The 24,669-nt window shown below is 48.5% G+C and overlaps 1 protein-coding gene across 2 annotated transcripts in view; it reads right to left on the reverse strand.

The window, feature by feature from the left end:
• Positions 1–1,556: 1,556 nt before the first annotated feature.
• Positions 1,557–24,669, reverse strand: part of AP2B1 (adaptor related protein complex 2 subunit beta 1) — an 80,989-nt gene continuing 57,876 nt past the window's right edge. For both annotated transcript variants that reach the window (XM_054287090.1, XM_054287091.1), the window contains exons 18-22: positions 24,091–24,220; positions 14,825–14,909; positions 13,825–13,911; positions 5,408–5,562; positions 1,557–3,712 (exon numbers count right to left, since the gene is read on the reverse strand). In XM_054287090.1, the coding sequence (XP_054143065.1) occupies positions 3,638–3,712; positions 5,408–5,562; positions 13,825–13,911; positions 14,825–14,909; positions 24,091–24,220 (532 nt within the window). In that variant the 3' untranslated portion in view covers positions 1,557–3,637. The remainder of the gene's footprint in view (positions 3,713–5,407; positions 5,563–13,824; positions 13,912–14,824; positions 14,910–24,090; positions 24,221–24,669) is intronic.

Raw genomic sequence — 24,669 nt, forward strand, 5'->3', positions numbered from 1 at the left:
ACGATCCAGGCTCCAGCCTCGCGGCTATTTTTAGCGGTTCCCTCCGAGATGCTCTTCAGTTGCAGTTTAATGTGTGAAATTTAATATACGAGGAGCTGGGGGGAGGGGAGTGGGGCTGGATCCCGGCACGTCCCTGCTGGCTGCGAGGTTTATCCCAGTCTGAGCAACACGAGTGCAAGGCAAACCTCAAATCATCCATCCAAGAGTTCCTGTGTGTGCTGATGTGCAGGTGGCAGAGCTGGTGGCTGTGGTCAGCTCCTGCCTTAGCCAGATCCAAAATCCTCCCCTGAGTTCCCACAGCCCATCATGGGCGCAGGGATTGCTGGCACGGAGCAGGATGGGTGTGAGGCCAGTGGGAGCACAGGGATTTTGGGGAGCCCACCCAGCACAGCAGGATTTGCCCCAGCTCCAGCCAGAGCAGCCAGGAACAGCTCAGGAGGTCCCTGTCCCACCGTGTGGCCTCAGGAACAGGGAAAGCTGTGAGGACCAATCCCCCCTGGCAGCTCCCAGCTCAGGGAGCATCACCTGTGTCCCCTGAGCCCCAGGGGTGACACTGCTGATGACAAACCCAGCTCCCAGGGGGTTGGTGGGAAATCCACAGCAAATCTGCAAACCCACAGCAGCAGCAAAACCCAGTTTGTTCTCGAGGCAGACCAGTGAGGGAGGATGAAACCTTCCCTTTGCCACAGGACAGCAGCAGACAGGGCAGAGCCCTGAGATCCCACAGCAGGCTTTGCTCCTGTGGGGCCAAATGCTGCTCCAGGCCCATCCCCTGCAGGGAATGACGATCCCATCCCAAACCAGGGATGCAGGAAGGGACACAACAGCAAGATCAGGGACCCCAAGCCAGCCTGTCATTGCTGTTACCTGACACGTGCACCTGCTCCTAACACAAAACCACCCCAGAGCAGGGCCACACTGGCTGATGTGGTACCTGCCCTCCACAGAGGATGCAAGTTTCCAAAAATCCAGGGGCTGCTCAGCCAAGGCTGGGCAGGGTGAGGGAAAAGGCTGCCCTAATGCAGAGCAACACTCCCCAAACTTGCTGTGTGTTCTGCTGGATTTCTGGCCACTTCAGGTACTGAGCTTGGCTCTGGCCTGGCACAGAGGTTTTGTAGCCCAACCGATCTTGCTGGAGATGAAGAAATGGCAAAGCCCTCTGAAAAACAGCACCAGTGCAAAGCAATCCAAACACATCACTGACTCCCAGGATTTTACCATTTCACCACAGGGAAAACAGGTCACACCACACACAGCCCCCCTGGAGCCCCAAAAGGGCTAAATGGGTACATCCATCTTCTGTTCCTCATCTGAATCTGTCCCTGCTGCCCTCTTAGATGAGGAGAAGCAGCTGTTGGAGCACCAAGGAAACTTGCTGCCTCCTCCTCCTGCAAGCCCCAATTTAGGGGGTCTGTGCTGTAGAAGTGCCTGGTGGAAATAGAAGCCTGGTGAGCAAAATCTCCTTCCCAGCAAATGCAGCCTCCAGCCCTGGGCAGAGCCAGCATCAGGGGAATGGCTCCTCTCCCCATTCCCACAGAGCCACACGCAGCCAGAACCTCGTGGAAATGACTTTATTGACACGGAGGGCAGGGAAAGCCTGAAGAGCAACACGAACGGGAACACTCCAACGAGCAGGGGTGGAGGGAACGGCACCGGCCCCGCCCGGGCTGGCACACCCACCCCAAAAGCTGGGAAGGAATTTGGCAAGGGAAGGGGGCGCTCAGCAACCCCTCCCCACGTCCAAGCTGTGCTCTCCTCCCTGCCCCACACAGCATCAGGATTCCTTAATTGCTCTGTTAATGATTTTTACACCCCACCCGCAGGGCTCGGAGCAAATCCCCTCCCAGCACGCTGGGCAAGGCTCAAGGGCTGGGCTGCTCCAGCTCTGCCCCACTTTCCTCCCCCCAGCCAGAGCCCAGGGGTTCCTACACAGGCACACACCTTCCTCAGGGTCCTCTGAGGCTGGAGCCTCTCCCAGGACACTGTGACCTTTTCCCAGCACCGGGTTCTTGGCTGCAGCCAGTGCCAAAGCCCTGATGAACGATCTCCCACCGTGAAACATTTACTGACTCTGAAAGTGGCGTCTAAAAGGACAACAGGGGGGGTTGCTACACACAAGAGCTTTGTTAGGTGGGGTGGAGATGTCCAAGCATGCTGGGGAGGGAGAGGCTGGTCTGGAGTGGGGTTTGGATTAAGCAGGACAAGCTATGGATGGAGCAGGGACATGCAAGGAGCTTTGCTTTCACTGCTGGTGCTGCAGCACTGAGTGGTTGCAATGGGGTGACTCCACAGCTGTGGAATGGAAGGGAAACAATCCTGGCTCTAAGGGACAGCTTGGAAAACAGGGGCCAGGGCATGGGGCTGCTTGGGACTCAGAGCAGGGACCTGGCTGGCTCTGGCCACTGTGCTGGGCACAAAGAGTGGAGCTGCCAAAGGGAGAAACCCTTCCATGGCCTGCTCCACCCAGCCCAGCTGAAGCTGAGCGCCCCAGGCAGGCAGGGAGCAAACAGTGCCAGGCCCAAAGCATCTCCCACCATGCCCAGCCTGGGCTTTGGGGGCAGCAGGGAGAGCCACTGCACTCCCCTGGCATCCTGGGGCACCGCCAGCAGCAGCCCCTCTCCGTGGGGGCCTGGCTGATGCTGCAGCCCCACGGGGGAAGTGGCAGTGCCACATGTGGAATTGCCAGGGCCAGTGCTGGGAGAGGGGGGCACAGCTCAGGGATGGCTGAGGAGGCAGCTTGGCCTCAGCAGGCACAGAAAGAACGGGAGGCAGAGGGGCTGCACATGGGTGAGGATGCAGAGACCACACCTGGAGCCTTTTGCTCTAAGAACAGGCTCATTTCCTTCATTTCATCACCCCTGCCCTGTTACCCATCCAGGCCTGCAGCTCCTCCCCACACTAAAGCAGCCTCAAATCACCAGCTGATGAGGCAGGGAGATGGCTGGAATGAAAACACCATAGAAGCCAGCACAAGAGTAATAAAAACCCCTTCTTAGGGCTCCCTTCCCCTCCTAGGACCCCACTGATGGCTCTGTTCCTAATTCCCCGAGGCTGTGCTCACCCTGCTAGAGCCCCACGTCCCTGCAGGGCTCCCAAGACTTCCTTGCAATCACCTTCCCTTTAAGCCAATTACAATAGAAAAACTCAAAAAAAAAAAAAAGTATAAAAATATAAAATAAAGTGCAGTGTTATGTTTTCGACACTTTTGCCTTGTTTTAATCAGCAGACGTGTGGTTTTTGCTCGGTGTTTTTTTCGTTTTTCCAATGAGCAGTTATTTTACAAAATCCAAACTACACCTAAAGCCATTTAGAAAACACTGAACATTGGCACAAAATGGGAGAGAAGCCCACGAGAACGGATGAGTGAGGGGCGAGGGGCACATGGGAGTAGTCTGAAGCAGTGGTTACAAACTCCATGGACGCTAAAAATACCAAAGGGGTTTGTTCCCTATCATCATTAGCACGTGGATACTAATTGCTACCTTGTTTAATCAGTGCCTTTGACTGCAATCCTACACATGAATACAGCTGCTTCCAGTTAGGAGTGCTCTTCCCTGCGCTGGCGGTGAAGGAGGCTCTGGGGACCCCTTTTCCCCCCTCCTCCTTCTGCAGGGTGAGGCACAGGCTCCACCTCCTGTTAGTTTTTCAAGATGGCATCGTAGGCCTGGTAGATGTACTGGGACACTTCTGGAGCTCGGCATTTCAGGGAGAGCTGTGGAAAGGAGAGGAGAGGTTAGTGCTGGAGTTCCTGCCACAAGGGAATGGTTGGACATGGCTGCTGACAATCACACTGAATATTTGTCCTGCTTTCTTCATCATTAACCCCAAAGTGCCCTTTCAGAGCTTGCTGAAAGCAGGAGGAAAACAAAAGCAAACTCCCATTCTCACCAAATGTAGGCGGCCCCACAAGGCAGGAAGAAAAAGGGGACATGGTCCCAAACTGAGACAAGGGACCTGCGCTTGTGGCTGCAAATCACAGCACTAAACCCAAGGGCTTCTAAAGATCTCCTGCTCAGTCCTGATGGACACAAACTTGGCTGTCACTCCTCTCTAAAGCAAAGATCAGGCTGAGACCAGGCTTGCAGCGTCAAACCTTGTGCAAACACTCTAAATCACCTTCCAACGCTCACATCCGCCCCGCAGCTCCCCAGACCACACATTTCTCTTGGAACTCCTGGCACAGCTTCCAACAGGAGATAAATCCTCTAATAGCAGAGACACACAGGTCCCTCAGAAGGGCAGAGAAGTCAAAGACAAGAGTCACAGGGGTGCATGAAGCAGGACAGAGAGCACCTTCCCCCCAGCCCCGGGCTGGTGCCAGCACAGGGCCACAGACAGCCGGGAACACGGCGGGGCATAAATCTCCCCTTGTCTGTAAGGGGGGGAAGGGCTCCCTGGCAGTGCTTCCTTGCTAATATCTCTTGGCTTTATCTCTGGGTAACCTTGGCAAGTCACTGCCCATTGCTGAGCAGGCACTGGCCCAGCTCACTGGTGACAGAGCAGGGGAATTCTGGTGCTCCTCACTTTGCCCATGTTAAGCATCCTCACGCCCCCCCCAGGCAAATTAACAGCATCTCCCTCAGCACAGAGCCAGCAGGGAGGGAGGTGTCATTGTCACATTTTCTGGAAAAATCCCTTTGCCAGGATTTCTTCTCCTGGGAAGCTGAGAAGCCTCAGAGAAAAACGAAAACAACAATTATCTGATTCACTTCTCCTGTGTTTGCTGCTTTGGAATATGGTTTGGACACTGTTTACCAATTGGTAATTGATTGGTTTCATGTGAATTGTTTTAACTTAATGACCAATCACAGCCAGGCTGTGTTGAGACTGGAGAGAGTCATGAGTTTTCATTATAATTCTTTGTAGCCTTCTGTCTGTATCCTTTCTCTATTCTTTAGTATAGTATAGCTAATATAGTATAGTATAATATAGTATAAATAATAAAATAATAAATTATAATATAATAAATACTATAATAAATATAGAATAAAAATATAATATACTGTTAAATAAATACACTAATAAATATAGCATAATAAAGTATAAATAATAAAATAATAAAAAAATAAAATAATAATATATGGTATGACATAATGTAATATAATATACCTTATAATATAATATACAATATACAATATACAGTATATTCTATATTCTATAATATATATGTTATATATTAGACATTATATATTATATATTATATATTATATATTATATATTATATATTATATATTATATATATTATATAATTGCCTTCTAGAAGCAAACATGGTAGTCAGATTGATCATTTTCCTCCTTCATCCTGGGCGCCCAGTGAACACCCCAGGGAGGAAGGGCAGGCAGGAAGGGCTCAGGGTGTGTGTGAGCAGCAGGAGCCCAGGCTGTGCCCTGCCCTGAGGGCTCTCACCGTGTAGTTGGGGTTCCCGGGCTGGATGCGCAGCTCAGCCAGGATCCAGATGCCATTGGTGAGCTTCAGGGACTGGTAGAGCATGTCCTGCCCCTCCACGTTCCTCTTGGCAATGGTGTAGACGTTGTTGTTCTGCAGCTTGCTGGAGACAGTGTCTACGGAGGGAAGGGAGGAGAAAAAAGGCAGCTGTTAGTTCAGATCCATCATCTGCAGAGACAGGAGAGCCCTGGGGAGCATTCCCAGGATGCAAGGGCACAGGGAAATGCTGGCTGCTTCCCCGGGGACAGGAGCACACGTGACACAAGGAGAAAAACATTCCAGTTCTCTCCACGGACCCACCTCATTCCCTCCAGGCTGTGATCTCCTGGTATTTGCCCATTTTACAGGGCTCTCACTGCCCTGGGTCACTCAGGACTTGATCAAGGTGAGACTTCAAAGGCTGCTCAGAGAGGAAGAGAACTCTGCTTTCTCCACAACCCCCATCCACCTACAGGCTTCTGACTTCCAAAAAGTCAGAAGATGAAGGTGGAAAAGAACAAAGATCACAGCCTGAGGCGTGCTCAGGTTCTGAGCTTGTGTCCCAGCCACAAGAGCTCCCTCCTACTTTGCTCACACACAGACACTTCTGGCCAAATCAATGCCCTACAAGGCAGTAAAAATCCTCTCCCTTTTTAAAAAAGTAATTACTTGAAAGGGTAAACCATCCCCCAGGCACTGTCTCCAGACATCACAGGGCTGTGGTGTGGTTTTAACACACAGCCTGACCTCAGCCCTTGCACATGAGGTGTGATTTCAGCTGCACACCTGGATGGGTGTCATTGTCACACACATTATTTCTAAGGGACTTTTTGAGGAAACCAGAACAGGGACATCCACAGAATACAGAGCAGCCCTGGATGCCAAGGGATTCCTCAGCACAGAGCAAACATCAGGCTGTGGATGCGTGTAAAGGGGCACAGGCACACTTTGGGTGGAAGATCCTGATAAGCATCATTGGCAAATTCCCATTTCTGGTGCTCAACAGGAGAAATTTAACTCCCTGCAGGGGCAGGTGGAACATTTTATCTGTGCTGGGTCATTCAGAGCAGGCTGGGTCATTTATGACAAAAAAATGAGGGACAGAAACAGCCTTAAACCACCTTGCACTGAAAGGCCAGAGACTGGAAATGTGGAATCCACCTAAGAAGCACAGGGAGCAGAACAAAGTGACCACGCAGCTCTAATCCATCCATGGGGTGCCAGAGCTGACAGTGGACACCAGTCTGTGCTGAGGGACTGGACAGAGGACAGAGAGCCTGTTCATGCACCAGGGAATGGTGGGAGGAGCAAGAAAAAGGCAAATCCACCCCTGATGCAGACACTGGGATCCACTGCCTCTCCCCAGGGCACCTGGACCCTCTGTGCCCCCCTTTGCTCCCCAGAGCAGCTCCCTGCAGGCCCAGGATGGTTCAGGCATGCAGCCACCCAGACACACTCGGATTTAGGCTTCCTCTCTTCCCCAGTTACTATGGAAACTGGCTGATATATGTAACTAATGAGATCTTTTGCTTAAAACCCCTCATTGCCTGTCTCCTCCTCCCACCCATACTCCTCCTCCCCACAATAAACTCAGCCAGACTTGGGAAATGGGCAGTGCAGAGCAGTCCCCTGCTCACAGGGAGCGTGGCTGGGATTAATCCATGCTGCAAGGACATCACCCACCAGCAGTGAAGCCCCAATTCCCACATTCTCATGCTCCCAAGGCATCCACAGGAGCCTCCAGGCCTTTGGGAAGGCACAGAGCCCAACACAAGCACAGGCTCAGACAGGACATCCTTGTCTGAGAGGGTTGCTGGTATTAAATGGGATGTTTTGGACTCATTTTGACAGGCTGTGGTTAAACCTCACCCGTCTGGAAGGTGGAACTGCTGGCAAGGACTTTCTCCAGCAAGCCTGACACCTGCCACAGCAGCCTCCCCTCTGCTGGGAGGTGCTGTCAGAGTAAAGGCATTCCCTGGGGAGCAGGGCTGCAGGATTGGAATGAGAAGCTGCAATTTTGGCTGCTACCCCATACAGGGGTGATGGCAGAGCAGGGAAGCTGTGTCTAGGGAGCTCAGCAGGTGAGACACAGCCACAGAGCAGCTGCTCTCACACCAAAATCTTCATGTGGTGCCTCCTCTTGCCATGGAAACACCCCAGCCTCTGCTGAGGGGCAGATTCCAGAGCAGGAACGTGCTTGTAGGGGGATACAGGGAGGGAAAGTGAGGCAGGGCAAACCCTAGGAAGGTTTTTTACAATTTTCTGCTCCCCTGACCTCAGTTATCCTCCAAAGAGCACAAAAAGCCCCACCAAAAGATGCCCTGCCCCAGCCAGAGCAATGGTGAGCAGCTGGAGCTGATGCTTGGCTTGCCTGACCCTCCTGCCCCCAATCTGAGCACAGATTTGGGGAGAGCTGAGCCCCTCTCCCCCCAGGTAGCAGCTCCCATCCCTCCTGTGCTCTGGAGTATCAGCAATTTGGATTTTGGAGATCATCAGAGTTGCTAAGCAACAGTGGCAGGCTGGGGCTGGCTGAAGGCAGGACCGCTAATGCCATGTGACAGCACAGCCTTTATTAAAAAAAAAAAAAAAAAAAAAAAAATCAAAGAAACCCAGGCAGATCTTGCTGGGAGCAGGGAGGCCAGGGAGGCAGGAGCAGGGCTGGGTGACTCTGGGGACTCTGCAAAGCAGCACAAGGCACAGCTGGCCTTGCACTGCAACTTTCTTTTGTCTCAAGGTTTGTTCTCAGAACCCTCCTGAAGCACAAGGGAAGGACAAGGGAAGGGAGGTTTGGCCATCCCCAAGGCCAGGGAAGCCTCTGACACCAGCCCAGCTTTCAGGGCTGGTTTGTTTGGTTTGTTTTCCTTGTATTTTCCTTTCTGAACAGAATTTTGTGACCTCAGTCCCTCAGCCAAGCAGTGCACATGGAAACACAGGGAGGAGCAACTCAACAGCTCACAGGGTCTCCTTCTTTGCACTGAAGAGATCCAATACCTTTTTAACAGCACTTTTCTCCTGGGTAAAGCAAAGGATGAGCTCAAATCTTCTGCCCTACAGTGTAAGAACTTCACATCTGAGCTCAGAGAGCCAAGATGAGCACCTGGCAGGGGTGTGCACCAAGGAGAGGCACAACTCAGAGCCAACACTGACCACACACCTTGTCTGACCTCTGTGGCAATCTGCAGCAAGCACTGCATAGCAGAAAGTACAATTTAATGCTTTTATTTGATGCTGTGATAGCCCACAACACCCCTGTGCCATTTCTAGCAGCACCTGAATGGTTCTGAGCATCCAGCCAAGAACTGCATTCAAATACCAAGCACAGGCTGATCCAGTGGGGAGGCACTTGGGGCAATGTTCTGACACCACATTCATTTCCAGGACATGTAATATGCACCAGTTCTGTAATTTATTAAACTATCAGCTACAGGATTTGCACATTCAGAATAAAACAACATACCATGCAAGCTTGTGTGATTTCCCCCCAGGTTTTTTCATCAAAATAAAATCCAATTTACCTTTTTTCTGGCATTAGCAAATTATCTGGGGGAGAAAAACCAAAGTGACCACTGCATACCAATAAAGCCATGTTCAACTCAAAACAAGAAAGGTACCAAATTGTGCACCAGTGATAAACAAAACCAAAATTCCTGTGCTGAACAGCACAGCAAGTGATGGAATACCATTAAATGGGAGGAAATCTCCATGTGCAAGTCAGCTCATCCTCTTTCACTCTGTGGGTTTGGGTAAGCAGTGTTTAGGAAAAAGGAAACCATTTAGCTCATCTGATTTGCATATCCTAATGTAGGGATCCTTTAGAATTTAGTCAAACTTAGCATGTTGAAAAAATCTCAGTGTAAACAAGGCAAACTGAGCTTCAGTGCATGCTCAGTTACAGGGGAAACCTCAGCTGCACCAACAGCACCCAGAATATGTGAGCTGTAACAGTTAAGCAATCTATTTTCATGCACTAGATTCATGTATTTTCATTAAAAAAACCCCCAAATCAATTAATTTAGCACTGGATTAATAAGAGATGAGAATGCTGGGCTATAACCACGACCTTGTGTTTTCATTATTTCTGAATGAGGTTTTCTCAAGGGAACTTTCCCAACCTCTTCCTAAGAGGCTGATGCACAGAACAGATTAATTCGAGACGTGCAGGGCATCCCAAGCACACCTTGGCCCCATGGCACAGCTCCAGAGGGACTTGCTCCTCCACAGCCCTCAGGAACAGCCTCAGGGCAGGTCCATCTCTCACCACTGGGAACCTGAGCCCCAAATCCAGATCTAAGCACTCATCTCTCCCTGAGTCACTGGGGAATGGTGGAAGTACCTTCAAAGGTCCAGGATTTGCTTTTTTTTTGGAAGCAAAGATGGTGGAGACACAGATCAGCTCACAGATCAGACCCCACTTCCACTTACAGGTACCTGCTCCTCATCCCACAGCCTGGCACCTTATCCTTGGCTTCCCTTGCCCTGCTCTGGGCTACCTGCAGCAGCCAAGACTTTCTGGTTGCTCAGTGCTTTGGGATGAGCTTTTTTTGCCATCCCTGTTGCAAGCCACCAAAGCTCCAACCAATCCTATTTGGCTTGTGGGCACAGGATGGGTTTTTTACCCACAAAGGCCTGGGAGCACAGACTGCCACAGAAGCTTCTCTGCTGTCTGTCTGTGTTTATCTCCTTTTGTTTGAAGGAGGAAAAGCAATAACCTGGAGAGGAGTCTGCAGTTTGCACAGGAGGTGCTGTCAGGTGACTGTTGCACTGTGACAGACAGCTCTGGATGTACAAGGAACTCACACACTGCTTTTCTGACAGATCAAATCCCAGCCCCCAAAAAATCCCTGTTTCAAGCCTAACTCACTTCAGAGCAGTTCCTGAGCTCACAGCAGCATCCTGGCTCTTTCCTGCTCTTCCCTCTCCTCATTTCTTTCAGGTACATCCCAACCTCTTGGTTGCACACACGTGCTGTCATGTCTGTCACATTGCACATCAGCTTCTTCATCACCCACTCTTGTAATTCCCCAGCTCCACTAAGCAGCATTCTTCATTTTCACCTTCATTTCCTTATTTTTCACCTCCTTGATTAGTCCTGCCTCAGTTCAGACACTTTCTAGACAGCCTCAAATGGGTCCATTGCCTGCATCTCCCAAGATTCCTGCCATTCCCTCAGTAAAATCTAAATAGGAAATAAGTTCTGGGTGTTTAGAGAGAAAGAAACTCAAATTTCAGTTTCTCCACTGAGGAAGAGCAGCACCTCTTGCTTGACTGCTCTGCAGGGCCTCCAGGATGGCTGCACAGAACTTCAGCCCTGCTCCTCATACAGTACAGCAGATGTGATAATTCATGAAAGGAAAGGCTGTTTGCAGCTGGGAGGAGGAGAGCTGGGAGAAGGAGAATGGGAGAAGGAAAGCTGGAGAAGAACTGGAGAAGGGGAGAATGGGAAAAGGAGAGCTGGAGAAGGAAAGCTGGGAGAAGGAGAGCTGGGAGAAGGAGAAATGGGAGAAGGAGAAATGGGAGAAAGGGAGAATGGGAAAAGGAGAGCTGGGAAAAGGAGAGCTGGAGAAGAAGAGCTGGGAAAAGGAGAGCTGAGAGTAGGAAAGCTGGGAGTAGGAAAACTGGGAGGAGAGCTGGGAGAAGGAGAGCTGAGAGGAGAACTGAGAGAAGGAGAGCTGAGAATAGAAAAGCTGGGAGAAAGAGAGCTGAGAGAAGGAGAGCTGGGAGAAGGAGAGCTGAGAGAAGGAGAGCTGGGAGAAGGAGAGCTGGGAGAAGGAAAGTCAGGCCCTGAGGGTGCAGGGATCACTCCTGCCCAGCCTCTGCCAGCCCAGCTGCTCCACAGGGCTCTGAGTGGCTGTGGAGCTGTGTGAGGGCCCTGCTCTGGGAGCTGGGTATTTTTAGCTCCAGCTGCACTCACGTCACGGGGCTGGGATCAGCCAGGCTGAGGCATGAATGGTGTCTCAGCACTCACCACCTGGTGGGTGGGCTCAGGCTGGGCATGAATGACTGAGCCCAGCAGATCCCAGCAGGGAGAACAGCTCACTCCAAGGATCCAGCAGTGCTCCTGAGCTGTTCCCTGTGCACAAACCCAGCCTCTCCTCAGGTCTGGTGAGGAGCTGCTGGGATCTGCAGAGTTTTGTGCAGCTCTGCCACGAGTGCATTGCAAACCTGCAAAGACACCACAAGCACTGACAGCCCAAACTGAGAGCTTTATTGTGGTTACACATTTCCTGCAGGAACAGGAACCAGCCCTTCCTCCACAAGGATCAAGTTCCTAAACATTTTATGTGCAAACTTGCCTTTTTTTTGGAAGAATGGGTAGTCTTAAGCCTATTTTTAGTGTATTTAAACAATCAAAATTGTGAATCTTGAAAAATCATCACCCTACTGATGCACATGGCCAGGCACACACCCTTGCTCTGGTGTAAACTAGAAGATGGGCTCAGCTCCTGCCAGATTTCACCCAGCCTATTCTGCCTCTGCCCTAGTGTCTCACTTGCCATGCTGTGAGAAGCCTGCACCCCTGAGGATGCTGCAATTCCACACTCCATGGGTTTTGGATTTGGCTGATCCTTGTGCAAGCAAGGCTTGGTGCTCTTAGGATGGTCTGAGCTAGAGGAGGTTACTGCCTGGAGGAAATCAAGGTGAGCAGGCTGAGTCAGGGCTGCACTGGTTAACAAAAAAATAGAAAATATAGAAAAAATACAAGGGGGCTCAGGTAAGCACACAAGATTTCCCTGGTTTTCCCTCCTGCAAGCTCCTGGCTTGCTCCAGGCTCAAGCCCAGGTGGTCAAGGAGGATTGAAGAGGGAGGAGGTGAGGGCAGCAGAAACAGAAGCCTCAGTGGCTGGAAGTGTTTGGAATCTGTTTATGGGGTGAGACTCACTTTCTGCCAAAGAGGCTGCAGCTCCTGGCAGCTCCTGGCAGGTCCTGATCACCCCAAGGGATGGGCTGTGCTCTGGAGAGGCTCTGCAGCCACGCTCCTGCCTGGGAGAGGCTGCAGATCCCACTGAGAGGAACTGCCTGGTGCTCCCTGCTCTCCCTGACAGATGGAAACTTGTCCTCCTGAGCATCCCAGGCCTGGCTGAGCAGTCTGGCCCTGAGCTGGCAAACCCTTCTGCAATGGGGAGCATTCTGGCACTCCAAATTCCACAACATCTTCTTCCAGAGGGAAGAGGGGGAGGCCAGGCTGCAGGATTGCCGATCTTCCCGGCCACATCCCCTTCCAGGCAGCACCTCAACATCAAAATGAGCAGCTTCCAGGGCTCTTTATCTCCAATCAGTGTTTCTGATTGGAGATAAAGAGTCCTGGATGCAGCCAGGGCATGGCCAGGGCAGAAGGCAGCAGCAGCAGCAGCTCTGCAGTGCAGGGGGAGGCAATGCCAAGCTCAGTCAGGAGCAGAGGGAGGACTGGGGGAGGCACAGAGGTTTTTCTCATTTCAAACCCCACAGTGAAATCAAGTCATAAGGTCCAACAGCTGCTATTTTTCCCCTCCTCTTGCGTGCTCCAGCTTTTATATTCCAAAATAGTAATAATTATGAGTACAAAGAGACCCATGGTTTCTGTCTGCTATTGAAGCACGAGGGTGTTCATTGTGTAATAGCAGGCATGGGAGAATAAAAAGGTTACAGGGTTGGTAATCAATAGGGACACTTCTTTCATCTGTGAAACAGAGCAGTTTTTGGTAGAATCACTTGGCTCCTGTCCAGAACCTCCAGAACAGGAGCAGAGCTGCTGAGCTGGCCCCATTCCACCCTTTTACACTCCCTTATCCTTCAGCAGTAGTAAGGTCACACGTACAAGATGCTCACAGAGGAAACTCTACAGCCAAACAAACTGAACAGGACCAAACATGATGAAAATGCATCAATATCTCAGCTAACACCAGCACACCCTTCCCACCTGGCCTGTCCTCCTCAAACACCCAACACCCTGCAGTGTCTGTAGGGTTAAATCTTGCACGACAGAAAAGAAGAAAGAAGCTGCCAAAAGGTAGAGTGAGTGGCTCAGGGTGATGCAGCAGGGCTGGAACACTTTGATCACAACTCACAGCAGCAGGACAGGGTTGCTGAACAGCCCCAACACCACATTCAGCTCCATTTAAAGAGCAGCTTTGCAGGGAAGCAAAGTATAAAAGGGAAAACAAGAATACAAGGTCCAGAATGAAAGGAAGAAACAGACTGGTCAAATCAAAGACTTGGGATTTTTAGATATGCTTTTATGGGGACCCAGCAAAAGTTTTTTGACTGAAACAAGCCCTAGGATCCCAGGCTGTGCTATTCACAAGTGCAATACTTACATCTTCATCAGCCATCAGCTTATTTTACTAAGGTGATATTAATAAGGTGATTTTTAATGGCAATACATCAAAAGTGCTCCCAGCATGGCAGAATGAAGCCACTCACCAGCATTCAGGTGACAGTCTTTAATCTGGAACTGAAGCTCATTTTCATTTGGAATATCCTTCCATGTTGCAAGGAAGACCTGGCGCTCTAGAAACAAAAAAATCCCCTCAGCACTGTGGGATCCTCACAGGACCCCAGCATTAATTAACACACCACAGAATATTCCAAAGCAGACACACCAAAGGGCTTTTGGGAACTTTTTTCCCTGCTGGGGACAGATTTGTTCCTGGATTTACCTCAGACTCTTTGTAAAAGCAGCAAAGCTTTGATGGATTTTGGCCTCCCCCAAAAGAGGAATAGTCTTTGCCATATGAGCTGTTTACAAGCCAAGAATATGCAGGATTTGACAAGAAGGAAGGAGATCCACATATTTAGGATTATGTTAGTGAAAGCTGCTTTTCTAGCAACTTCCAGCCAATTCAAACAAAACTTTTATAATAAAGGTGACTAGGAATACAAAAATTCCAGTGAAAATGGTGACTAGGAATACAAATAAAGTGTGCAAAAGTTATTTGTGACAGCTGATTCCTGCATGACTACAGCTGTTTGCAAGGTGACATTTGATGTCATTCCTGAAGCCAGTGATGCAGTTTGGGAGGAATAAAGGTGACTAGGAATACAATAAAGGTGACTAGGAATACAAAAATTACAGTGAAAATGGTATGGGGGTGAATCCTAGACCCATTCAAGTGAATCAAACCATCAAAAAACCCCAAAACTACAACAGATCCAACCCAAACAAATACAAAAAAAAAAAAAAAATAATAATCAGCTTCAAAGAAAACAGATCCACCTGGCTGAGAGAATGAGAGGAGGGGACTTGGGTTCTGCAGCTGGAGGACAACGGGGACAAGGACAACAGGGACAACCAGACCAGACCTGCTGAGATGCAGTGGTTTGAAGGTCAAGGCACAGGTGAAACAGAGCCAGGAGGCACCTGCAGCTCCAGCTGGGCACAGCCTGGATGAAAGAGGCTCAGCACACACCCCAAAGCACTCACCCATTTTGCCATCCTCCACGAAGAGCACGTTGAGAGGGATGAGGCAGCTGAAGTAAAAGACATCAATGTTGTTCTTCACAGCCACCTGTCACAGAGAAAACAGGGAGGTTAAAGAGTCTCTCTCAGCTGGAAAAGCAAAGGGATCACACACAGTCTCACCACCCTGGAGTGCTCTCTCTGAGCAGAGGCCAGCTCTGAATGGGATGTACTGAGCTCCTGGGCTGTTTCAGACAAGGACCAGTCCCCTGCTCCATTTTCACTGAAAGCTGCCCAAACTTCTCCTGTGAACCTTTCATTGTGCTGCTTCAGAGCCAGCTCCACTCAGGGGCTCACAGCAGCATCCTGGCTATTTCCTGCCTCTCCCTCTCCTCATTTCTTTCAGGTACATCCCAACCTCTTGGTTGCACACACCTGCTACCATGTCTGTCACATTGCACATCAGCTTCTTCATCACCCACTCTTGTAATTCCCCAGCTCCAAACCCCTGAGCAGTATTCTTCATTTTCACCTTCATTTCCTTATTTTTCACCTGTTTGATTACTCCTGTCTCAGTCCGGACACTTTCTAGAAAGCCTCAAATGAATCCATTGCCTGCATCTTCCTTGCAGCATCTCCCAAGATTCCTGCCTTTCCCTCAGTAAAATCTAAATAGGGAATATGTGCTGGGTATTGATTCCTGGAAGAAGAAAGCCCTGCTAGAGAGCGATCAGGTAAAAAAAAACATCACTTGACAAAAGACTTAATTCTCAGTGTCATTAAACTCCACCAGCCAGGGAGTTTGCCCTTATCTGCTTTGCCTTTATCACACACACTTGCCATGTTCCCCACTAATCTCTGCTAACAGCCTTCCCCAGGCTGGGACAAGCAGGAGCAAATGGGAGGACTGAGAGGGGCAGTGTCACAGCACAGCTCAGGAAAAGGCTCCTCTGGGCTTTATTTCCATGCCTCTCATGCTCTCCCCACGTCAGCCCACACAGTTGGAGGCTGTCATGGGAGCACAGCTCAGCAGACACCTGCCTTAGCTGCAAGAAAGGAATCTTAAACCTTGTAAGAAAGACCCAGAATTGAGGCTGTGTGGGGAATTTCAGGAGCCATCTGAGCTCCCACTTTGTTTGAAAACCCCCAGAGGGAGTTCTCCAATTGTGCCACCCTGAAACACAAACCAGACCATGCTAAATGCTGAGCCAAAGGAATAAATTTGCTGCTACAAAGATTTATGGCAAGACAAACTTCATTGACATTAATAATTACATATATTGATGTCCTACTGGGAAAATCTATTGTCCTATAGGGGTAATTTTAGAAGGACACCCACAAATGTTGGTAAAAAACAACTGTGGATAGACAAGGAAGGGGAATAAAGCAATCAGCTGATGAAAGATGCATGCAAGCCAGAGACAAGTGGAAGGAGATCAAGCTCCCAAACAAACTCTTCTGGCAATTGTGAGTTCCCAGAAGTGCAAAGAACTGCAGAAAGGTAAACGTGACAATCTGTGGTGTTCCTACTTTTCAGCCATCACTAAAGGTAGCAGCTTATATTTAATTCCCCCAGTGCAAACCAGCTTAAGAAGGGATTAGTCTAAAGCCCACTAAAACCACACAAATGATGGTGCAACTGAGGAAAAACCTGGGATTGGTTCCCTGTAACAGGGACTTGCTCCATGCTCTGATTGCTGGCGTCAAGCTCACGAGTTGGAGTGCTCAGTGTTTGAACCAGAGGGGTAAAAGCAGATTGGTGGGTGGACTTCAGTGATTCACCACTGCAAAATATGATGGAACACATTGGGTGAGGAGCCAAAAATGCACTTCAGAGTCTGGGAGGGGAGAGCTGGGGGAGGGATAGCAGTGCAGCCATTCCAGATGCTGTGCTTGGATATAAGTCATGGAGATGAGCCAGGAGAGGGGAAATTTAGGCTAAATGTCTGGGAAAACCAACAGTGAGAATTATTAAGCAGCACTAAATTCCTCTGAGGATAAAAGAAGCTCCAGTGCTTGGACTTACAGTTAAAATCAGCCTTGACAATGCTCTCAATAAGAGGAACTGTAGGAAAACAACAAAGCATAGCAGGGACTACACTGCACGACCCAAGATCTTTTCCAAGTCTGATTTAATGATTAATTGCCTTGCCTTAGAACAACAGAGATTACTTAGCTTTTGTAGCTAATTGTTGTTGCCATACAACAGCAGTTTCTTACAAGAGGGGCTGGGAAGCAGCTCCCTCTCTCCAGTCACGGTTCTGGAGGCACACTCCAAATTAATATGCCAGCCCTGTCCCTGCAGTTATAAGGATGCTATAAAAAGGTATCTGCTGACCTGCTTCTCAACTCTGCAGAAACACACTGAGTAAGCTGCTTTGGCTATCTCTGGAGAGCTACCCAATTAAGATGCTCTGAAGTGCAATTTCTTCCCAGTAAAGAAAAATCAAGCCACATGGAAGCCTTCCTCCCAAACTGCATCACTGGCTTCAGGAATGACATCACAGTCACCTTGCAGGCAGCTGTAATCATGCAGGAATCAGCTGTCACAAATAACTTTTGCACACAGGGTGGAAAAAGCTCTCCTGAACCTATAGCACTGGGACATGAGTGAGGAGCTCCTCAAAATGAGCTTCTGTTGTTCACCACCACACACTTCCCCCAAACTGGGCTCCACAGGGTCTGGGCCAGCAAAAGACACCTGGATGGGGAAACTCACACAAGAAGAGGCCCCTGAGTTGGTAACAGCTTCCCAAGGTCATGCTCCACATCAGGAGCACCCAGTGCCACCTTACAGGCTACAAAAGCAGCACCTGCAAGAAGTTGAGCAGGTAACAACAGTGACTTTCCAAAAAAATCCAGTGCTCCTCAAGTGGGAACATTGTCCTGAGACAGGCAATGACATCTGATGTGACAGCAGGAGCTGAGAAGCCTCTCCAGGTTTGACATGCCTGTAAAGGAACCTCTGCTTGCATTCAATAAATTCTCCAGTCCAGACTAACTTTGCTCATGGCTCTGCTTTAACCTGCTGACCTGGACAAGACCTATTAAATCTCTAGCTAGACCTTTAGCTTCAGACATTTCAGAGTTGAAACAGAAGCATTTTTAATAAAAATGGCTTTCCATTTGTGATCTTTGAGAGAGGGGAAAATATATTAGTACCTTGTGAATTAAGTCAAGCAGCCTACAAAGCTCTGAGGGATAGAAGTCAAAAGGTGGCAGATTTTTGTGTGATGCCTGACTGTTGAAAAGGTGTGAGCCCACTAAAAATTGGCTCAGGGTTACAAATCACTGATGTCTTGCTCATGATCTGACTAGAGGAAGCAGCACCTCTAGAAATAACCCCTGGAATATATTTGCTCACCTTCCAGCATGAACACCCTTCTGAAGAGCTTTCCTGCAGTCCAGCCCTCTGCCAGCCCAGACATGGTATTTTGGGGAAGAAGCACCTCATAGGAACAATGTCAAGTTATTTTCTTCAACAGTGTAGGTTTCTGATGCTTTAAATCTCAGACTTGAGCAACAGAACTGACTTTGAAAGTCAAGTCTGAAAGCAACACAGATGCTTTCCATCAGCAGCAAGTACACAACATACCCACTTGGAATCCCATTAGCACCTACACTAAATTAAGGATTGACTTAAGTTGGGTTTTGCTTTAGAGCCTGGTAACAGCCAAACTGTTAAGGAAAGAACAAATCTCCTCTGCAGAGCCTTTTTTTACCTCACCAGGTCATGGCTTGCTCTGTGACAGTCTGCTGCTCTGCCCCAGGCAAAGCTGCTCCTCCACTTCATTTTGTGTGACAGCAAGGGTGTGGTGGTGTTCACAGGGGTCTGAGGATGAGGGAGGAGATGAGGATCTGACTCCATGTTTCAGAAGGCTTGATTTATTATTTTATGATATATATTATATTAAAACTATATTAAAATAATAGAAAAAAGGATTTCATCAGAAAGCTGGCTAAGAATAGAAAAGGAAGAATGATAACAAAAGCTTGTGGCTCGGACAAAGAGTCTAAGCTAGCTGACTGTGATTGTCCATTAATTAGAAATAAACAATTGAGACCAATCACAGATGCACCTGTTGCATTCCACAGCAGCAGATAATCAATGTTTACATTTTGTTCCTGAGGCCTCCCAGCTTCTCAGGAGAAAAAATCCTAAGGAAAGGATTTTTCATAAAATATGTCTGTGACAGGAAGGGCTCTCAGGATCCCAGAGGTGCCTGCAGCCACAGGTTTGTGCTTCTCCTCTCTGTGCTCTCCCCACAGGGCTGAGCCTGGAGCTGTGCAGGCACAGCAAGGGTTACACCAATGTCAGGGAACACAGAGTTACTGGGAGGGTTGTGCTCTCCTGTGCCTTGCTGCACTTCAAGTTCAAAATGTACAATTTATAAATGTGCTGCACCATGTGGCAGACGTGCTCTTAACCTCCAAACCAACAGCTTTCCACAGCTGAGTGAGGAACTGGCCACAGATGCCAAGCTGTGATCCAAGTCCTTAATTCAGAGTGCTCCCAGGAGGGTTCTTTGCTGAAATAAGACTCTCACAAGCAGAGACTGTTGAAGAATAACCCAGGCAACAAACCCAAGCAGCATCTTTCCCCATCTAGCTACCCACAGGTGTTATGTGGTGGCTGGTCAGGGATTCTCACCCATGGGCAGATATTGTGTCATTTATCAAGCAGGCTCTGGAGAGTGAACATCTGCTGGCTGGAATTGCTGCTCACAACGATTCCCATAGAGAGCTGGATGTGTGAAATCTGTCTGCAGGTTCTGAGTGCTGTGTTTGTGACCTGAGCTCCATTAACAGCTCTGATGAATGAGAGCTCCAGCAGTTCTGCATTGCCAGACACAGGAGTGTGGAGGAGCACAGGTGATGAGTTACAGCAGGAAGGACAAGCATCATCCACTGCATCAGCAACACTGATATTTCCTCAGTGAAGAAGCTGCACTGTCACCCTGTTTTTTTAAGATTTTCTAAGCCTTCTGATGTTGAAATTCTTGTAGTGAACTTTCTCACACGCTTTCTGTAAATAACTCCTTGTTTTGCATTCCTTTATGGAGGAGGAGAAAGTTGATGGACTGTTGGTCTGTCCAGTGTCATTGGAGAGGGGGCACTGTCACCCTCCAATCCACTGTCACTCTTGGAACACTATAAATGTTGAAGTCAGAAAATAAACTTCCCTTTTTTTCCTTCACCTTAAGAACAGGGGTGTGTGTTTGTGTTCTTTCATGTCCTATAGTGACACTGCACCTTCCTCCTCTGTCTCTGTAAAAAGGTTTTGCCAAACTAATTTCAAGCAATAAAAGTATCCTGCACATGACTTCTGTGTTTCCAAGTGCCCCTCCTCAGGGAGAAATGCAGCTGGCAGACCTTTCCCTTTCCACATTCAGATAATTTTACTGAATTAAATAAAAAAAAGTAGTTTGAAACATTCCAAATCATCCACTGCATCAGCAACACTGATATTTCCTCAGTGAAGAAGCTGCACCTTCCTCCTCTGTCTCTATAGAAAGGTCATGCCAAACTCATTTCAAGCAGCAAAAGTATCCTGCACCTCACCCTGCACAGACTTCTGTGTTTGCAAGTGTCCCTCCTCAGGAGAAATGCAGCTGGCATACCTTTCCCTTTCCCTTTATTTAATTCAGATAATTTTACTGAATTAAATAAAAAAAGCAGTTTGAAACATTCCAGATCATCCACTGCATTAACAACACTGATATTTCCTCAGTGAGGAAGCTGCACCTTCCTCTGTCTCTGTAAAAAGGTTTTGACAAACTCATTTCAAGCAGCAAAAGTATCCTGCACCTCACACTGCACACACTTCTGTGTTTCCAAGTGTCCCTCCTCAGGGAGAAATGCAGCTGGCAGACCTTTCCTTTCCACACTCAGATAATTTTACTGAATTAAATAATAAAAAAAGCAGTTTGAAACATTCCAGCTTTTTTCAGCTGCATGCTCTGTAGCGGCAGCAAGCAGGGCTGGCAGCTGCCAGCAGGATGTGACACACTGATGGTGCATTCACCCAAGAGAGTGGCTCCAGCCTCAGGCAGACTTGCTGCTGCTCCAGGAGTGCCTACAGCTCATTTTCACCTGCATTGTCTCCTGCAAGGGGCTATAATCTCACAGAAGAGATGATCAGATTTGTGCCATGACAGGCCAGGCCTGACTCTGAAACTCTGGCTGCAGGTTGGCCCCACTTCACCCATTTCCCAGGATCAGGGGAGCAATTCTTGTGTGCTCCAATGGGTGTTCCAATTTCACAGCATTTCCTAGCTGTTAAAAAGCCAATTATTAGGAACAGTGGATCTCTTTAGCATAGAAAAGCTTTCAGCCCAGGCATTTTCTAATTCCAAATTTGACTTGAAGAACTATCTGGAAAGACTTAACATTCCCACCAGTGCAAATCCCTGTTTTAGGAGGGTGAAGGTCTCACACATGTGGTGCCAAGGCCACCTCACCCAGCTGGCATGGCCCACATGTCACCAGCAGTGTCACCACCACTTTGGTTGTGAAAAAGCAACACTGAACAACTCCCAGAGGTGTCTCCATGGCCATCAAACACCCCGAAAGGTCAACAGAGCCTCTCATAGACCTTTGGGCAAGGGCTTGTTGTTATTTCTTGGTGCCATAAGCACCAGGCAGCCCCAAAAATGCAGACAAGGCACTGCAAAGGTGTCCCCCGCCAAAATTAAAAGCACACAAATACCTAAGTCAGATTTTCTGACTTAGGCACACTCCAAAGACAGCTTTCTAATCTGACAGAAGTGAAAAAGATGAATCAGAGAGCAGGGATTGGGGTTTGTTCAGCCCTACAGTGCTGTGTCCAGCCCAGCTTTACCCTGTGGATAAATCTCTGTTTGACTGGGGGTTAAAGCTGAGCCAACAAGTCATGGAAATGATCAGGATTATTTTGGGATGCAGGGGAGAAGCCTGGCATTCAGTATCACAAGATGCAAGGTGACTAGCAAACACAAGACTCTTCAGCTATATTTTACCTAAGTAAGCCACTGAAAATATTTCAGCCCTCTTCATCTTCTTGCAAAAATGTCTTTTTTGTTACCTTGTCAAATATTTTAGTTTCTCTCCATGATTACAAATGTCAAGATTAAGTGAGCTGTGTTGGGTGAAAGATTAGAAATGGTAATAAAAATAACCTGAACAAGACATGAATTCATTACTTCTGAAATAGTTGCCTAAGGAATGTACAACTAGTCTTTGAAGTGTATAATTAACATGACAAAAAGTTGAAAGCTATCAGTTTGGTTACTTCAGGACTTATTTTTCTTGTTACTAAAAACAAAAAACTCCCACCAGAATAGGAGATGAACATAAGGTCCTCAGGTTCAAACCAGCCCTACATCTGCTTCAATGTTCCCTAGCTGAGGAAAAAAAAAACCACATTAAGTAAATTCAACCTGATTAGTGTTTTGGTTGTTCAATGAACACAGGAACATTTGGATTCTCTACTCCTATATTATGCTGTAAATTGTTCCCTAAGTAGGTCACCAAGGCGATTTCTGAACGTTCCAAGACAAATCCTTTCTACATGAACCCACAAAACAAAACCAGAGCCTTGGCTGTCAGGGCATTGATAGATCTCCATCAAGCCCACTGCTGTCAGAAAAGTAAGGGGAGTGCTCTTTTTAACTTGGCATCTGCTACCATGATTCAACTCTTTGCAGAGAAATATACTATTACTCCATATGGCAGCTTCCCCAATTGTAAAAGGGCAGCCAACTTCTATGGCAATGAGAGCCTTAGCAAATTAACAACTGAGTCTGGCACTAATGAATGCTCCACTGTCTCAATAGAAAGTGGCTGGAGGTTTCCTCACATGTTTTCTCTGAGCTTTGTTCTAGCAGGAGATGCTACAAGAAACAAACTGTGTTCCAAGCCCTTGAGAGATTTAATAACCCAAATACTTCACTTCCCTCCTGATCAAAGGAAGCAGTGACTTGAGAGTGCCTTGTGCAGAGTCCCCAGTGCTGTGGAGGCCGACTGGGACTGTCACCTCCTCATTCCCCTCAGAGCAGGAGCCACATTTTACCACAGCTGACCCAAATGCCACCTCCTCAGCTTCATGACCTGGTTGCAGAAGGAATCCAGCTCTTCCAGAGGCTGGAAGGGCTCAGGAGGGTGGAAGGCAGGCCATGGAATTCATTCACTGTCTGCGCTCCTCCACTGCATGACTCTGCTTGGAGCCCGAGTGTGGGACTGCTCCTTTGAGTGCCAGAGCAGCTATTTCAAGCTGTTAGCCCCAAGACTCATCAATAAGTCATAAGGCCCAGAATGGAAGTCAAAAGAAGGGGGAAAAAACAGTTGCTGAGGCAGAATAAATAGTAACTTCCATTGCATCCTCTTAAACTAAAAAGAGAATGAGCTGCTTCACAATACTCCTCTCTATGGGCTGCTACACTGCAGGAACCCAACCCAGTTCCACCTCCTGGAGACCTGAGGTGAGAGAGGCAGCTGCAGTGCAAGGTAACTGCATTCTGGGATACTGGGAAAATCATCCTGGAGGACCCAGAGGTTATAAATATAAAAGTATTTAACTCCAGAGCAGAAGCAGGAGTTGCTGAGCTCCACTCCACAGCATGGCAGCAGTGGGGAGGAGCCTCCTGATGATTTCCAGACCACTGGAGACAGTCTCTGCTCCAAAGCAGAGGGGAACATCTCCCTGGATCTGTCCTGTCTTTATCAGATTGACAGCCCAATGTGATAAAGAGGCTCCCCCAGGGAGTGCTGTCCCTGCTATGCACCAACACCCCCATTAATGAAACATTAGCTGCTCACATCATTCCTCCTCTGCCTCTCCTGGAACACACACTTTGCCTTGGATGAAGCTGTCTGGGGCAGGGATGTGCCTTTGTGAAACACCCTGGAATTTAAGAGCACTGGAGAAATATTAATCACTCAGCAGCTGCCACCTTCCCTGCAATTCCTTTAATTGCCTCAGTTCTTACTGACAGCTCTCTGTCCCTGCTCCACCACAGGCACTTCCTCTGTTCAGACCTGCCCCAGTTCTCATGCCCAGTTTACAGAGCAGTGTTACTGCAAAAAAGCCCTTAATCTACACAGATGCAAGCAGTTTTTGAGAAGTCATAAAATTCAACAAGTTTCCATTTCAGTTTTTTCTGGGAGAAGCTTGGAAAAGGAAGAGCACTAAATTGTGGCCCAGATCCATGAGGTCTGACTGTTTACACATGGTATTGTGTGATTAGAGTCCTACCCACGTTGTTTTGGGCACCTGCTGAGCTCCGCCCTGCCCAGAACAAGACAATCCTTACCTGGAGGTTGTTCAGAGGCTCCATCTTCATGACTGGTCCCAGAGTGTTGAGGGGCAGGGAGACATCAATACTTTGGTTTGGCATCAGAGGTGTGTGAATGGCCAGGGGGGTGCTTGGGATGACTCCAAAGCTGGGCAGGAGAGAAACAGAGGTGATGAGAGCAGCCCTGCATTGTCCAAAATATAACGTTCATTTTGTCAAGCACCACCTGCCTCATCTTTCTACTACTCTCTGCTGAAGTTCCAGGGAGGGAACACAGCTCAAATGAGCAAAGTAGGACAAGGCATGGGAAACTCACTCATTTGCTGACAAATTCACCCTCCTGCCCCAGGGCCCAGCTCCTGGGAGCTCTCCCATCACCCACAGGGCACTGGTCTGTGTGCTGAGCAAGGAATGACCTGGACTCAGAGGCAGGTGCTGTTCCTCTGCTCCTGAGCTCTAGAGCACTGCAGCAGGGTGCATCACACACTGCATGGCTGCTGCAGTGGCACAGGGAGCTGCACAGCCAGCCAAGGAGGGACATGTGCCTTGGAACAGCACAGCACAACAAATGAATCAACACAACACATGCAGCTGCCT

Source organism: Melozone crissalis, unplaced genomic scaffold (genome assembly GCF_028551555.1).
Source record: "Melozone crissalis strain CALT ecotype California unplaced genomic scaffold, PUWL_Pcris_2 ptg000057l_1, whole genome shotgun sequence".
Lineage (NCBI taxonomy): Eukaryota > Metazoa > Chordata > Aves > Passeriformes > Passerellidae > Melozone > Melozone crissalis.